The sequence below is a fragment of the Antrostomus carolinensis genome, unplaced genomic scaffold, assembly GCF_000700745.2.
Source record: "Antrostomus carolinensis isolate BGI_N321 unplaced genomic scaffold, ASM70074v2 scaffold3800, whole genome shotgun sequence".
In the NCBI taxonomy this organism is placed as follows: domain Eukaryota; kingdom Metazoa; phylum Chordata; class Aves; order Caprimulgiformes; family Caprimulgidae; genus Antrostomus; species Antrostomus carolinensis.
This window is the reverse complement of record NW_010289074.1, coordinates 312583-330262: the sequence shown is the minus strand read 5'-3', so window position 1 is coordinate 330262 and position 17680 is coordinate 312583. Positions and strand designations below refer to the sequence as shown.

Sequence of the window (17680 nt, the reverse complement as noted above, 5' to 3'; positions counted from 1 at the left end):
GAGAATGCCAGAAGCTCCCTCCATGCCCAGGAGAAGCCTGGTGGCACTCCAGGAAGGACAAAGTTGGTCCCAACACCAACCCTGGTGGGATGCTCCTCTCTTCCTACCCTGGGCTGGAGGGGATATCACACTGCACTCCCCCCACCAAACCAACCTCTGTTGTGGAATGATGCGAAGCAGATGAATCCAGGCTTTGCAAAGAGCTTTGAGATCTTCCAAGATCAGAAGTACCATCTAAGCCTAAGATACCATCATTATCATTGTTACGCCCAAGGGAGTTATCAACTAAAGGCTGCGATACATCAGGGTTCGGTCCCTTTCACTCCTGCACTTAAAATGCCAGCTGAAGAGGAGGCATTTAATTGCCTCTGTTTTTCATTGCCACATTATCAGTGAGGGAAGTGCCAGGAAATCAGGCTAACACGGGGTAACTCGAGGCACGACAGTTTGAAACAGGAACAGAAATCCATAAACTGCACTGAGAAAAATCTGCAAAAAAATAAAACAATCAGGTACTGTGCTTAAAACTCTGACAGCCCACAGAGGAAAACAAGGAAGCATTTGCTTGGCTGCTTTCCCATTTATCCGGGGCAAACATAAATAAATCAGGTAGAGCCATAAAAGGGGAAAAAAAAATAAAAAATCCCACTGCAATGTACTCAGCAACAAAATGATGTCCACAGAATCCAAGAGAAACCAAAAGAGCTGAATCATAAATCTACCTGGCAGAGACCTTGAGCAAAGAGGGAAAAAAAAGCCAGACTCAAGGAAAATAAGAATGGATCACGGCAGAACTGTTCTCCACAGGTGTGTTGGCCTGATTACGTTTGCTCTCAGGCTAACCTGTTCCAGTTAGTCAAAACTGCCAGAAAAAAGGCATTGCTGAAGACCTTGGAAACAGGGAGACGCTGGCAGAGACTGACCTGGGGCAGGAGGACACCCTAGAACTGCCACCACCTGGGAGAGCTCACCACCAGCTCCCCATGGGACCAAAGGTGTCTACAGCAACTCGCTTCCCTCACTTGTTTTTAAGAAATAACTTGCAGTTGAGGCTTCCCCACGAGGAGAAAGCCTGTGCCTGATAACCAGATGACACAGCGGGAAGGCACACGCTGTCCGACGCCGGTTGGTTCACGAGTCTCTTGGGAGAACTGATTTTATTAAGAAAACTGGTGTGCTCTGGAACAAATCAATCTATTCAATAGGCACATCTGTAACCAAACAGCGTGATTTTTCTATCAGCCTGATTCTATTCCCAGCAGGGCTTCATTTAAGACAAGACAGAGACACTAGTTTAGCAGACGATGGAGAGGAAGAGGGTTTTATTCTTGCACTCTGACAATCCCAATTACGTGCATGAAAATGCAGCAAAAAGCAAATTAGGAATTGTGGTGCTATATATATATATATATATATACACACATACATAAATATATATATATACACACATATCTGATAGAGGGACAGTTCTCCCAGCTTAGCAAGGAGCAGAGAAGAGGAGAGACCAGCTCTGCACTGACAACCTGCATGATCCTTGATGAGCCACATAGCCCCAGCTCCCCAGAAAGCACCTCCACATCTTGATTGACCAACCTGGCGCTCTTTCAGATAACATTTCCCATCCAAGCTCTGCCCACCCCAACTTGGCTTTGCTGTGCAAGAGGCTGGGCTCCATCTGGAGCTGGTTTCAGGAGCTGGACACAGCTCAGCATGCTGGTCATGCCCACACAGCTTGCACTGAAGCTGCAGGTCCTTCACACTAAGAGCGATTTGCAGGGCTGCCCACCATCTCCCTCTAGCCCAGAGAGGGTTCCCAAACTTCAAAGTTGTTAAATGTTACATCCCTAGAAATCTCCAAGGAAGCAAAGTGGAACATCCCAATATTCTCACTCATCTCTCTAGAAGAGACTGTGAAAAGTGGACCCTGTCAATACAACTGGACCCTGTCAATACAGCCCCATCCATTCAACTAGGATTAGCAATATCATTAAACTCTCTTACGACACGGAGATCATTGCTACACAATAAAACACCACCGCCACTTCTCACTGTGTATTCCCTGCTCTCAGCTGTGCAAGCAGCACTCCAAGTAAAGCTTCATTCATTTTCCAGTACACCCTCCCACTTCTTCCTTCTCTCCCCAGTCTCACAGATAAGCCCAGTCATTTCAGTGGTAATTTTATGTGCGTGTGCACGCGTGTGTTTGCACACGCACAAAATTAATCCTCTCTCAAAGTGCAATCCTTCAACTTCCACGGCAATGATGTAGAGACTAATTTTTCTATCTTTATCTCCTTCCTCTCCTTCCCCTCGTTCTGTGCAGATACAGCTTTATTCAAAAAGCTTTGGTGATTAATTTTAATGTAAGTCATAAATGAGAGCTTTATACAATTGTATCATGCGTGAAGAGGATTATTTTTCCAGTGGATTACCATAAAAATGAACTTGCTGAAAATGTGCTCTCTCAACTACCCAGAGATCATCTGTTCTGTTTGAGCTGCCAAATAAAGGAACAGAAGAAGGGAGCTTTCATCTCTGATGAAAGGAAGGGCCACAAGGTATATTACCATACTACTGCCTGGCATCACTTCATTCCAGCCTTGGTCCCTTCCAAGCCCCTGGCTGATCCTGCACGCACAAGCCCACAGCTCTGCTCGTTTGAGTACTCTTATAGAAGCAGAGAGGAATTACCTGAGTGAGTAAAGTTCACTTGCTGAAGCAGTCTCTGGATGAGGCAGCCTCTTACACTTTTAGGGAGGGAGAAGAAGAGGGAGTCTCATGTCTACCTTGTCCTACAAAAATCTTTGGGATTCTTCAGCATCTTTTATAGGAGAAAGAAAAAAACCAGCAGACTTCAGCTGGAAGTCGTCTGTGTAGGAATTAAGTTACATTGGCTCTACTCTTTCTCCTGTGTTCACACCAGAAACCATTTTATTTAATGCAGAAATTCCCTTCTAAAGAGCAGAGCTAATGGAGGGAATTTCTGCATTAAATAAAAATGAAAATACTGGACCAAATCTATCTGCGGCGTAAATCCATTGACTAAAAGCACCACAGAGCTCAACACCATTAACAGTCTCCACTGAAGAGATGATGAGTGCTGATGCAGCAGGGATATTATGGTGAAGATAAGAAGGCTCTGACACTGAAGCTGTGCAGGACTGGAACAGCAACAGGTCTTGTGTCAGCACAGAAATGGGGCCAACACCAGCTCACAAGCACTAGGAATTATGATGGGAGAAAGGAGAAGTGAAGCTGCTTCTATCCAACCTGGCAAGGAGATAAACCAGTATTTGTTCCTTCACTTGGGACTCTCAAAGTGACATAGCATTCTCTCTACTTGCCTTATACAATTATCAATCTACTTCTGAAAAAAATAAGCTGGACATGGAAAGAAAACCAAGCTACAATAACCCTGCCCAACTCACCCTATCGTGCAACCAGCTTCTGCCTCTATCGTCCAAATACAATTCAGATTATGATCGTAGGGTGTTGGGTAGCCAGGAGACAGTATCCGTCCTGAAGACTCTCCTTTGATAGTACCCCCACACTCAGCTGAAAGAAACATATGGGTTAGCGAGAAGATTCATGACACGTTACGGTTCTTACTTGGCAACAATACAAATCTCATCCTACGAATACAACAGGGAGTATTTCTTGCCATTTAAAGAGATTCTTAAAACCTACAAACCAAAGATAGAGCAATTCAGCTACAAGACTGAGGTATCAGAATAACTCTGCACTTTCTGTGTACATTCCTAACACCTGACATACTGTCAAAGCTTCCCTCCACCTTTTTGACTTTGTAGTGAATAAATGCAGAGCCTGCCAGCATCCTGCTTTACCCGGTTCACACATCTGGGGTGAAAGAGCTCAATTCTTCTGCTTCTATCTGCAAAAAGTCTTAATGATTCATCAGTGTGATAAAATGAAGAAGCCAACATACGTGTGTATCTGCTAAATGAACCTCAAAAGAACATGAGGATTTTGAATACATTTTCATAATGTATCCATTAAATTTCTCTGTTTCCACTTGCTTACACAGACACGACCATTCATATGTAATATAAGCACAGTAAATAGGGTAAAGGTTAAGAAGATGCATAAAATAATAGAAATTTTGTCTTTTTACCTCAATAATCAAGGCTAAACTTCAGCACACAGTTACCACATAAAGAATGGTCCTAACTCATGGGAAAATACAGAGAGTCAACATCTGAGCACGTCACTTACAACCATGAAAGCAGCCTTCTGGTTGTCGAGATTTCTCAGAAGACTAAGTCTGTAAGAACTTCACCATGTCCTGGAAACACTAGCTAATTATGAAGCTATCAAGTAACAGACCGACAGCACTTCATTTAAATACACCAAACAGTATCAGCATTTTCCAAGCAAGAAGGTATCTCCTTCTGGAGACCTGCAGGTAAAAGGGAACTCAGGACTTAGCTAAGGGAAGACTGAGCGAATTAAAATGTCTGAGGACCTGGAATCAGATGTCATGTAGCTTTCAAATAAACATGACTTTGAACTGTCAAACGCCTGGACACACGTTGATGTCTGCCATTATCAAGAACTGCCACTCCATTTAATGCGTTCAAGTGAAAGGACAAGGACTGGAAAAGCAGTAGTCTCCTTGCAGTGAAGCAAGAAACCTTGTCAAATCCATGCTCAGAGCACAGGGTTTCATGTTAAGGCTGCTTGTACAAGATTTGAAGAGATCAGTGCTCTCAATCTGAAGATGCCTTACATAGTATCCTTACCATGGTCTTTAGTAATGTCAATGAGTGCAATCAGTGGCAGAGTTAACACCATCAGTATCAGCAAAGGAGGAAGAAAGGGTGTTCAGTGTGATGCCCACAAGCAAAGCACGTGTTAGAGTACATTTTAAATGCAAGAGTTGTCTCACCTACACAGGTTGGCAGGGGTTGATCCCAAGCTCTCCGCTCCCCTGTCAGGCAGACCAGCACCTTGCTGCCTCGCAGGGTATAGCCAGGGTCACAGCTGAAGGACACAGAGCTGCCAGCAAAGTGTCCCTCATCGTGCACCTTGTAGCCAAACTGTGGGATGCCAGGATCCTCGCATTTAATGAGTTCAAAACCTGGAGTGGGAGAAACAGCATCCATTTGCATCAGATATTTAACAGCCAGAAGATATTAACTTAGGATCATATTAATATTTTCTTCTGAAAATCATTTGTTGGACAGAAAAAACACCATATTGAAAATTAATATTTTTTTCTAATTAGTGTTTGAACAAGATCCCAGAAATCCGGAATCTCTGTTTTGATTCAAAGTTTCTGTATCACCACTGCCTCACGCACAACAGAAAAGGATTGCTGGTATAATCATGTCCCCTACTCCAGTTCCACTTTAGACTGCAAGATCTTTATAGAAAGGACTGTTTCCTTCAGTCAGGCAACCATAACATGAAAATATACCATCACACCTCAGATTCCCAAACAAATGGGCCTGAGACTTACTAGAAAACTGCAGCTCAAAGCCTTTACTCGTGTTCTCGCTGTTGGTGATAAACTCAAGCCACATGCTGCTGGAAGTGCTGTTGATGCTGGTGCCAAGCATTTCTGAGCGGCTAAAGGAGCCCAGCAGGCGAGCAGAGCTATTGCTGCCATCGTAAACCTGGGAGGAACAAGAAACACAAACTGGAAAACATATTTGGTTTGCTCCTTCAGGGACAAAATAATCCATGAGCGTGAGCAGGGAACAGTTCCTTTGAAGTCAGTGAAATTATCCCAGCTAAGAGTCTGACTTGATGAGACTTCACGATGCTGCTCATCCAAGAAGCAGGATTCACACCTTGGAGGATCCACATCCTTCTCCTTACACCTGAGCTTACACTGCACTCAGGGCTGTGTTTTCTGAACCAAGCTCTCTTCTCAAAGGTGCAGCACAGCTACTGGGAAAAACATTTTCTCCCTACAGTGACTCACAAATGTGCCTTGTCCCTGCTACTATTTAAGAAAAAGCACAATTTCTTTTGTTCGTTCTTTTAGATAGCATGTTCTCTCTGAGGATAAAGAGCAACTTCTCACTAGTGGAGACAGATAGTAACTTGCCTCAGGAGCAGATGAGAAGTTGATGACAAACCTGTTGAGAGAACATAATTTCTTTGACAACAAGTATATTATTTGCATTAGCTGTAAATCTCTCTCCCTCTTTCCAGTCATGTGTGAGCTGAAAATATGTGGATTACACCTATCTTGCAGTGCAGAAGTATGGCACTTAAATAAGGACCGAGTTCTCTGGGAAGATGGCTTAACACAACAGCAGACATCTTGTAATATTAATGGCTCCTACAAAATCATATCTTTGTGGTTAACAGAAACTCAGCCTGGATTTGTCTCCTTCTATATATATAGAGAGTCCTGAAACTTGCAAATGCAGATTAATCTAAGACTGAGCATGGGAAGAGCTTGAGTCTGGAGTTCTGCATTTAAATAAACTCCTTTTTGGGACAAATCAGCCTTGATTCCTTAAAAAAAATTAACCCACAACAACAATAAAAAAACAAACCACAAAAATAATGCTAAGAACCTCACACTTCCTCATATGTTAAGAGCTTCCCCTATGCAGAAGAACTGAAGTTCAGCTACAAAGGAAGAACCCCCATCATTCCAACAAATCACTCAACGACAGAGCAGTGGCACATGGTCACTAGTAGTCCCAGTATGAGACTCTTCCATAGATTACCACGGCACTGTCAGCACTGTCTGGGCCTGGGTGGCATTTTCCAGATGTTCATCTCAGCTGACTCCATTAAAATTTCAGAACATCACTTCCCTTTCCCATCCTGCTCTCATTAGCAGCACGGCAGCGCTTCATAGCTAGAGACAGAAGAATTACCTTGAGGACATCTCCTGCCTCCAGTTCAAAAGTCCTGGCTTTCAGCTGGATCCCCTTTCCTGGCTGGGTCTGGATGGAGTAGATGCACTCATGGTTGTTGTTATAGTTTATTGGATAGTTGGGGGACAGCAGAACACCTTGAGTTCCAGTTACAGATGAACCACATTCAGCTATATAAAGACACAAAACCACATTTTAATAACCACATGTATATTCCAACCACACAACACATGCAGGTGACTCCTCCAAACAGCCACAGATGCTCACTCCTTCCTGTACCCATCTGCTAACACATCCATGAAATCTATTTTCAAGTGCAGTCAGTAAACAAAACAGACTTAATAGCACTTTTATCATCGTTAAACCTCAGGTGCTTTATAAAAAAAGACTAATATCATCTCCTTATATGGATAGGGAAACTGAGTCACGGAAAGTTGCCATGCTCAAATGCTACCTTGGGACCCAATTCAGAAAAACATTCCAAAATCCCTGGAAAGCCACCACCTGCTCGAAATAGTGCCTGTGTTGATGTTTATTCCTGATTCATGAACCAGAAAGAAAATAAAGAAATATTATTAAATTGAAATATTTAAAGTCTTTTCCCATATTTATATAAAGCTCATCCTATACCTGTATCTAGTGTATAAAAACCATGGTGCCCATTCAACAGTCACAGCACACCACTGCTTGCTGGTACCAGTGTGTTGCAAGTGCCAGAGCTTTTTTGTGCAGCCAGATATACTCAGGGAAACTTCCAAATAATTGCAAATGATAAAGCTATGCCTGAATTTCAGACTCTTCCCCAAAATAATCTCCTGAAAACTAAGAGGGCAAATTTTGACCTTGTTTGTTGTTAATGCCACCCTCAGCTCTGCGGTTCATAATTTGATGGTATTTTAAAGGACCTCTTGTCCCTTACTTCCTACATTTTTTTCCTTCCCAGTTTTGCAGCTAAAAATTACATCCGTTCCCATGAGGAAAGGAGAGAAAACCAGAGATCCTTTTGCCTCCCAATTTCAGAAACTAGCTGTGATTTACCTTTCTTTGTTCCCTCCCAAAATGTCCCTCAAAGAACCACAGTGGGCTCAGGTTTTTCTGTGGCACAGACAAAACTGACCTTTGTTGTTCAAAAGACAAGGGGCTGGGGACAGAGGAGGAGATGGCGATGGGAGGATCCCTCTATAGCTCTTGCTCAGAGCAAGGAAGGGGAGGAGTAGTTAATGCTACTGCAATTATTTCTCCCTTCCTTGAGATGAGTTTACATCCTATGACAGGTTATAAACTGCCATGATTTAAGAAAGAAGGAAATAAAGAAGGAAGGAAGGAAATAAAGAAGGAAATAAGGAAGGAAAGAAGGAAGGAAGGAAGGAAGGAAATAAGGAAGGAAATAAGGAAGGAAATAAGGAAGGAAATAAGGAAGGAAATAAGGAAGGAAATAAGGAAGGAAATAAGGAAGGAAATAAGGAAGGAAATAAGGAAGGAAGGAAGGAAGGAAGGAAGGAAGGAAGGAAGGAAGGAAGGAAGGAAGGTCCTTTCCCTGCTGTTATTCACTATGACCTGCAGTCTGTCCCTGTTCCATTACGTTCTTCTACTACAGCTTCTCTGCTTCCTCTTCTACTCTGCATAGTGTGAACAGAGTTTGGTTTTGAGCCAAATTTGAAGTTAGCTGATTTGTGTGACTCAAAACTTGGCAGAATGATCCCCTTTAGAGACGGAAGGGGAGGGCAGCTTTGGAGGTTTGACCTATCTTGGATGTCAGGAGATCAGAGTTTAATGCTATTTTCCAGAAAACAGCAACAACCATCCTTCACCTCTGTATTTTATGTATTCTAATTGCAAGCTTTTAACGACACAATCTCTCTCTCTCTCTCTCATACAAACAGCCACAGTGAGTATAAAAGCCCTGCTGTGGGCATGTCTTCACTACACGAAGCAGCGAGCAGACATTCAAGCACATCCGAGTGCAAGATGCAGTAACGGCTGCGATAGCCCCGAGCTCCCCCAGCGCTCACGGGACAACGTGAGAACAAGCTCGTCCCTGCTGCTATCACAGGGAGGAAGCAAAAAACCACAACACTCACACACAATTTGAATACCTACTTGCAAAATACCATCCAAAGGATGTTCTCCTGAAGGACAGCTGCTGCCAGCAGTTCCTGCTTTGTCTTGAGCACCTGATTTCAGCGAGGACCATCGCAACAGGTTTGCTACACGTATACACAATCCCCCAACACGTGTACATCTGCCTTGCAACCACTACGTGTGTAGGATTTTTCCTTACTCCCTGATTAGTTCCCACATGAGCAAACCATGAGTCGTCGTTTTCTCGGCCTATTTACCCTGGAAGATTTGCAGCTGTAAAACACTGTCTCCCTGTTCCTCTGAGTCTTGGTGTTTTGCATGCACGGCTGGGGAGAGTCACTCCAACTTGCCCTCAAAACAGCTTTTCTGATTAGCTGGCTCTGCCTCGTCTCTGTGAGTCCTTCACAGCATACAAAGTTGCTGGAGCTGAGGGAAACCATCACAGTGCACGCGCAGCTTTCTGCACTGACTCGGCCACCTCTCCTGGTCCTCCGATAAAGCATGAGGGTTAAGGAAGCAGCAGCAGATGCCCTGAGAGGAGGTACTTTGGACACGACTTTTCTCCTCCTCTCTTGTCATGTCTGAAAAGCAGGACACTCACTTCAGCACAGATTACCCAGGGATGAAGCTGGAGACATCACCACTTGGGATCTGGTCTGAAGTAGTGGTCGGTGGGGAGCAAGTCCTATCCGGGAGAGAGGGGTTGGCTAAAGGAACAAACCACTCATTTCTCTCCCAACCCCTCTCTAGAACAGGGATTGAATACAAAGTGTCTGGATTGTCTGACAAAACCAATTAAATCTCCTGTGATCTTAACAGCTAAGCCTCCAATATCCATCTACGTCCAGGGCGAGCACTCAGATCTGAGTGTGCAGCGGGGACATTGTGGACAGAGCTGTCACCCTGCCACCAGAGCTCTGGGCAAATCACCAGACAGTGAATTTGACCCTTCATTATAAAATCAACATGCAAATTCAAGGCCAGCTGCAGTAGGGAATTAGGAAAGAGAAGTCCGTGTGTCCACTTAGAGATGATGTCTGAGGAGCAAGTTTAAAGCTCTGATATGATTCTTTTTGATTTCTATTCCCCTGATTAGCTTTCTCTGCAACCTGATTATTATTCATGCCCTGAAGAGGCTGCTTGTCACAGCAGGATGATGCAGCCCTGTGACCTGAGCATTAAGCAGTGCTGGGAAATGCATTCAGCATGACACAACTCGGCAGACAGAGAGCAGACTGACTCTGGCTGGGCTGCTCTCTTTGCAGTGGCCCTCAAAGGTCACTAACACAGATGAGGAAAATCTACCTATAGCAGACTCTGCCAGAGTGAAAACAGGTACAGGATCTGCTCTGCCTGATTTGAATGAATCCCTCATGGCTCCAGGTGAGACAGGCAGCAGCAGAGCACTGAACAGTTTCCTACTTACTAAACTGTACAAAAGCAAAAAGTTAAATCTTTTAGTAAAAGTCTGAAACATCCTTCTTTCTGCTCCCTTTCTGCAGCACGTTGCCACCTTTATGGTCACCGTTATGCCTGGAGGGTACTGAGGGCTGGGCAGGAGAGGCTCTGCAGACCCTGCCAGGCAAGAGTGTCCAGAGACCATCTGCATCAGGGATGACAGCCAGGCACTAGCTCAGCGTTGCAGATGAATTCTTCCTCTCCTCTACCCTTAGATTTACTGATTAGTCTAAATAACGGCTGGAGGAGTTGTAAAAGGGACTTGCAGTGGTTAGGAGGAGAGGAAGGAAAAGGTGTAAGAGGCAAGAAATCTCTGGAGGACAAGGGAAAGGTAGGAGCCAGAGGGGGTTTCCCAGAGACATCCATACCAAGGTGGAATTTGTGTTCCTCAAGATCACCCACCCAGAGGCAGCTTCCATATGTCTGGACTATTAAGCTTTACAGCACTGATTCACTGGGAGGGTGGCCCTAAAACCTGCTGTTTTACAGAAACCAACCCAACGGGGACGAGGGCTCTGCCACGGCTCGTGATTCCTTCACTTGCACAATCGCTGGGGCTCGACTGCAGCACCAGGGATGGGCTGCAGAGACACGGGGCTTCTGTTGATGTGTGCAACCCAATCTGCCAGACTTGGTGTGCTCCAGCTCGGGAGAGGACCCTTCTGCCTGTCCCTGCTGTCCCCACACACAGCTGGCAGGGCTGAAAGCTCATTCCAGCTCCCTCTCCCCCATCCCTGCACCAACCACCCTACGAGCTGAAAGATGCCATCCTGTGGGATGCCACCCATCCCTGCCCACCTAAACAATCCAGCACAGCGTAACCAACCAAGCAAAATGAAAGCACATGACCACCTACCAACACACCTTGGCAGAGGCGAACTCCACACACGCCGTCTCCCCCCGAGGCAGGTGATGCGGGACGCGCCCTCCAGCCGGTAGCCGGGAAAGCAGGAAAAGGTGAGGACATCCCCCACGCCGAACTGCAGCCCCTTTCTGATGCTGTAGGCTGGCACCTCTGGCTCATCACAGGGCTCCAAATCATATTCTACAGGAGACAAAGGGACATTTACACAAGGGCAGGGTGACACCTCGTACTCCATTCTCCCCAGGGATGGTACCCCAGTCCCTGGACATGAGGATGAGGAGGGACCTCTGAGTTTTGATCCTGTTGCAGTGAAGCTCTACAAAGACCACTCAAGACATACATCCTGTTTGAGCTCTGCTGCCCACCTTGGGTTTCACTCTCAATATGCAGCCCCCAGGATGTCACCAGGATCTTGATTTAAACCAAAATACACCAGGTCTCATTTCCTGTCACTGTTGTCAGACAAACAAGAAAGTGACATCAGTGGTGACAAAACATTGATGGAAATTTGTCATTCTCCCTCTGGTTTAGTCAAACGAAGATGAATTGATCCGGATGGGATTTCTGCTGCCTCTACATTACTAATCCTGAAAAAGAATGAACACAGCATCCTGCTTGGGGAGTGCAAGAGAACATTTAAGCTGCTGTTAAATGAAAGGTCACGTAGCATTGTGGCTACCAGCCAAACGTATGCCTTCAACCACAAACCATTTTGAAGGAAAACATTTTTGAGAGCTATTTTTTGAAAAGTAACAGACCTGCAAAGTACAAAGTACGTATACATATCTCTAAAGGAAACTAAAAATACAACTCACTCCCATTTTCATTTTCCAAGTTAGGAAAGAAGACTCCAAATACACTGAAAATAGTAGTTATAATTAGAGGTTTTGGGGTTTTTTTAAGGCAAGAAGTAAATACAACTCACTCCCATTTTCATTTTCCAATTTAGGAAAGAAGACTCCAAATACATTGAAAATAGTAGTTATATTAGAGGCTTTTTTTTTTTTTTAAGGCAAGAAGCCATCAAAATGGAAGTTAATTGGAAACTTTCTGACTAGTTTCTACAGTGTCATATGCAAATCCAACTTCAGAGGCCAGAACAAAGGTATTGGAAACCAGTTCTCTCAGTGCAGCAGCTTTTATCTGCATCTATGGCAACAGCTCTGTCCGTCAAAGACAGCGAGCACATCAGCACCGAGCTCCACAATAAAAACAGTCATTTCTCTTCCACACCAGCAGCCCAAATTTGCAGCTGTTGCCCTCACGATTAGAAGGTGCGCTGAGATACAGAAAGAACAGCACCAACGTGATAAGCTTCTGTTAACTGATTGTTTTACAGAACGGCTGGTCGGGGCACCATGAAGATGACACTTTCTGAAGCGTGTCCACAGGCAAACCCTTTGGTAGTCATTTTTGTAGGACTTCAGGTTAAAGGACACAATTAAACACCTTGCACGCTTCAACCAGGGATTACCCAGGCAAAGTGACTATTTCCAAGTGCGATGATCTGCTCTCCACAGGCAAATATCCCTTTCTTTGGGTCTCTCTCCAACAGCACCATGCACACGCTACTTTTCCTTGACAACTTCTGAGAATCTAAAGTTTCATTTGAAGAAACCAGCATTTTCTACAGTCACAAACAGCTGAAGCCTGCGTCAGAAGGTGCCTGTGCACAGTCAGATCTTCCCCAGCACAGCAGGGATGAGAAGAATTGCTGCAGCCAGCAAAATCCTGCATCCCTCGACGTCCTGCTCTGCACCCCAGGAGCTTTGCTTTCATCTGCTGTCACAGCAGGTCAACTAGAGGAAGCCCAGCAAGAGAAAAATACTGTTTCCAGTTCCCCAGCAATGCCAGTGGGCTCACAGAAACCTGGCCCAGGCTGCACATGGCCTGTTTTATATCTAGGACAGGCTGAAGCCAGCTGCAGGGGCTGGGTCATGGGATGAGCATCCAAGTGGAGCAATGAACCAAAGGAAAAAAAAAAGAAACCAGATGGACAATGGGAGTGACCAGCTCTGCCTCACTCCTTATCCAAGAAGTCCAGATTGCCCAACGTTGCCTTCCAAAAGATCCCATCTGTCCCAGCTTCCCATACTGGAAATGGAAATGCTGTAACTACTGCAGTGATTTTCCTCTGATCAGCAGAGAAGGAAGGCATCTGGAGGAAAGAGGGATGGTGTACCCCAAGAAAACATGAGCTGTAACTGTCCATGAGCAGAAAAGATGATCAGGTGAGGAGGAAGAAGGCAACAAACACATCTGTACTGGGATTTACTCCAGTGGGTTCAATCCAGTCATCTACTGGGGCACAAGGAAGACAAAATTGCTATATCTGGTGATAACGGGGACTGGAAGGAGAGTATTTCTTGGGCCATAGTATGGTTTAATGCTTGAATAATTTACTGGGGTAACAAGAAGAGTGACCATCAGTGACTCCAGTCACATGGACTGCATCAACAGAAAATTATTCCCAAGATTTGCAGAAAAGTGGGAAGGAAAGGGAAAGAATTAAGTCTTTGTCCCTCCCTGTTCTTACCTGAGAAGGTGATGTTGAAACCCTCATAGGACATGGAGAAGTCTGAGATGAAGCGAATTTGAGCAGAGAAGTTTCCGAAGAGCCCGGCGCTCAGCGGGGCAGGGAGCCGAGAGCCCGTCAGCTGCTTCAGGGGCTGAGCAAAGCTGGAATTTTCAGTGATTAGGAGGTAGTCGTGGCCATTCTCCAAGTGAAAGGTATGAAAGGTGAAGAACACACCTGCAGGCGAGGAAAAAGAGAGGTGGCTTCAGCCCACGACATTTGTATGGCACCCATCACCCCAGAGCCAAAGTCCCTCTCCTCTCCCTGAGACAACACCAGCATCAGTTCTGTTTCCCAGTAAACAGCAACCCAAGTGAGAAGGAAAAGCACATTGAAATCATGGGTGTGTTCAGGTCAGAAATTAAATAGATGAAAATAGTAAAACAAGGGAATGGTACAAGGCCCTGAACAGAGAAAGGCAGTTAAGATCTTCGATTCCTGTGCCTTTGTCACACAGGATCAGAGACAAGGCAGGCTCGCTTGAGGGATGGAGCAGCAGCAGAAAGGACCAAGCCTGGCAGCTTAGAGGAGTATTTTATCTTAAAAGCATTGACCTTTAGATGGACAGCAAGAACAGCTGAGGTTGTAGTTGTGAGGACTTGAAAACAACAAAAGTAAGTGTTCCAGAAGGAATTCATACCTAGAAAAACAGGACTTAACCCAAGTAGCAAGGTCAGAGAGGTTTTTCCAGAAGACAAAGCCTGTCAGCAGTGAGACTGTAGGGTCTTCCTATACTGTCCTAGGACAGGACTGAACGCTGGTCCCAAGGCTGGAGAACAACAGGAGCCATCACGCAGGGACAGACCTGTGTTTGCTCAGCCATACGTGCCTCGTAAGCCATTGAGGTGCCTCTCCCAAGTAAGGGCCACCTCATGCAGCCACACTCCCTCCCAGCAACACCCCAGCACCTTGCTCCAGCGCCCAGCCCAGCCCTGTCCTGCTGGGAGGGGGCCTGCTGCTGTCCCTTCCCTGCTTGTGACCCATTCCCAGGTCCTGCTGTCCCCTCTGAGCCACGTGGTGGGAGGCACATGTGCAGCCATCGCAGATTTGGGCGCAGCACGCAGAGTTGGGGGGTTAGCCCAGGTCTCACCAACCGTAACAGATCTTAGAAATGAAGAGATTCCTACACTTTAATCCAAGTTATAGTGACAAAAATAAAAACCCACAACAGATCCAGCTCCAAAAAGAACAAACACGGGCAAACTATTTTGTCTCTTCTTCCAAATTCAATTTCAACATTTTGAAACATTTTGGTGAGAAGGCTGTGACCTTGATGCATTTGTAAATGAACAAGAAGGGAGTAATGGATTACTTAAGTATCCTTCACACCTACAGACACAAAATAGTAAGTACTCCAGGCTTTTGCAAAAGCCTCCAGCTAGGTGATTTTTCATGCTGGAATTCAAATGCAATTAGAAACACTTCTTCTCTGGAAAATAATTCCATCTTTGAAAAACACAAAAAAATGGCAGCGACAGCTTTCAAGGAGCAAAGCAAGGCAAGATCTTCCATCAGGAACCCTGTCACATTACCATCACACCAAGTTAGCAAGCTAAAGAGATGCCTTGCAATAAAAAAGCCTCTTTGCATTTATATGGCTTCTCTCATCCAGAGATCTTCATGCACTTTCTGGGCACCAAGGGACAGGCTCCTGAGCGCTGCTCATGCAGAATTGGGCTTTACCCTCCTCCTAACCCCACTGAACTCACCAGGGCTGTCTGCAGAGAACCAGACTCCTCCGTGCAGACACAAGTGCTGTAATCTGGTCTTCATTACTCACAGCTAGATCCCCACCTCCATGCACACACACATCAGGAGTGCCCGGTGGCATGGCCGAGTCATTTCATTTAAGCCAATGATTAACAACACGGAGACTGCCAGCCTGGGGAAACCCGAGGGCTGTCTCGCTCTGCATCCCATCTCTGCCAAAGTTCAGCATCAGCTGCTTCAAAAGCAAGCACGGGCAATCTGTACATAAGGATCAGAGGAATAATCTCCTCCTTGCTCCTCAATCCCCATTAACTTTTGGAGATCAGGAAGAGACCAACCTAAAGACTGATTAAAGCTCTAAAGCATGAGATTTAATATCCACCCAACAGTTTATTATCAGCATCAAATTAGAACTCTGAATATCCCATTTATCCTTTTGCCTATATTTATCCTATCCAATTTCTTTTTGAAGGTTTACTGGTCTCATGCAATCAGTTTCTTTCCAAGAAATGAAGGACAGAGAGGTTGGTAACCAACACAAAGTCTTTCCCATGGACTGGGAAGGAGCAGGGCTCCCAGGACATCTCAACTGCCCCATTCTCTCCCCGTCTGCGTCCCTGCCACGCACCTCATTGCACCTTGGTAACCTTCAGTGTCCCAGGCAGGAGTATTTGTGTGACTCACTGCTTAGTGATGAGAAAAGAGATCTTGACTTCGACATTTCCATTCTTATATCCAGGTAAGTATTATATGGAGCCTGGCAGAAAAATTGTAGTTCCACCGTTCGCCCCACAGAACTCCACAAAGGCAGGAAACATCTGACAGTTTCCAAGTGTTTATTATTCTTACCAGCAGTAGAGTCGATTGAAAATAGATATAACCTGCCATGGCCTGAAAACTTGGTGAGATGCAGTGAATACAAAATGTCTTAAGTTTTCCCTGTTTATCAACTGACAGTAAATTCATAGCTTCACTTTTACAAAACCCAATCTAAGGAACAGAAATAATATCACTCCACTGAAACCAACACACCACCAGAGAAACACAAGCAGGATTCAGTCCCCAGAACTGGGAGGACAACTCCTGACTCCAGGACTTCTAAGATAATTCCAATCACAGGGCACGAGGCCTCTCTGGCAGCAGAGCCAGTTAAGGGCTGTGTAACTGCAGCCATAAGGGCTAATTACAAATTCATTTTAAAGGATTTGTGACTCTGATTAAACCTTTGCTCTGGTCTGAAATTTACTGTGGCACAAAATGTCTCTGAAAACGCATGGGGTTTGTTTTTTTGGGTTTTTTTTTTTTGTCATTCTCTGTAAAAGAAACAACAAAACAAATTATAGGGAAAAGAAATCATTTTGAAGTTCTCAGATTAAAAATAACAGTCTCTCTTTAAGCATTTAAATACCTTTAAAATTAAGCTGCTTTTAAACTCAAATTGTACCACTCATGACTCCATAAAGTAAATCAGTGTCTGCAGTCACATAAAAATAACTACTGTAGCAACCAACTTGTTTCAATTAGGGGACTCGTGTGCTGGCCACGTGCGAGATGTTCATAAAGATCTGGGAGTTGATAGCTTGGGACTGGCTTTTATGACACAGATCATCCCAGCTTGATCACTGGCTTGGCAGGGAATAGTCCTGTGGGCAGGGAGGCACAAACCCTGAGCTTTACACTATTTTATGGGAACTAAAAGATTTTCCAGGCTTGGGACAGCAGCAGCACTGCAAGTCCAAGCAGTAAGGTGTTAGTAGAAGTGGATGTGGGTAAATTAAAACTGGGGAAAAAGAAAACCAAACAGGTACAATGGCAAACATTTAAGTTATGTAAATGTATCTGCTGCTTGTTAGTCCTGCTCACAGCAGGTTTGTTAAAGCTTCTGGGTTTAACAAGCACCAGATTTACCCAGTGATCACCAATTCACCCAGTGGTCTCCAAGAACAGGAACTGAAAGACAAGGACAAAGCAGAGAGAAGCCTCTGCGCTGGAAGTGCTCCGTCAATGAAGTCACAAGAATGGGGTTCTCAGTTAGGTCTTTTTTTAAAGCCTGTTCTGTTCTCCAAGGACTAAATTTATTCCATTTCAGTGGCTACTGCTCTGACTCGGGATCACTCTGTTCCCCTGCTC

The 17680-nt window shown here is 44.9% G+C and overlaps 1 protein-coding gene across 1 annotated transcript in view; it reads right to left on the bottom strand.

Annotated features, from left to right (window-relative positions):
- LOC104525642 (CUB and sushi domain-containing protein 2) overlaps positions 1 to 17680 on the bottom strand; it is a 291143-nt gene that overhangs the window by 88367 nt on the left and 185096 nt on the right. The window contains 6 exon segments of the mRNA XM_010168859.2: positions 3429 to 3555; positions 4907 to 5098; positions 5480 to 5636; positions 6861 to 7030; positions 11257 to 11445; positions 13802 to 14017. Coding sequence (XP_010167161.2) covers positions 3429 to 3555; positions 4907 to 5098; positions 5480 to 5636; positions 6861 to 7030; positions 11257 to 11445; positions 13802 to 14017 — 1051 coding nt within the window.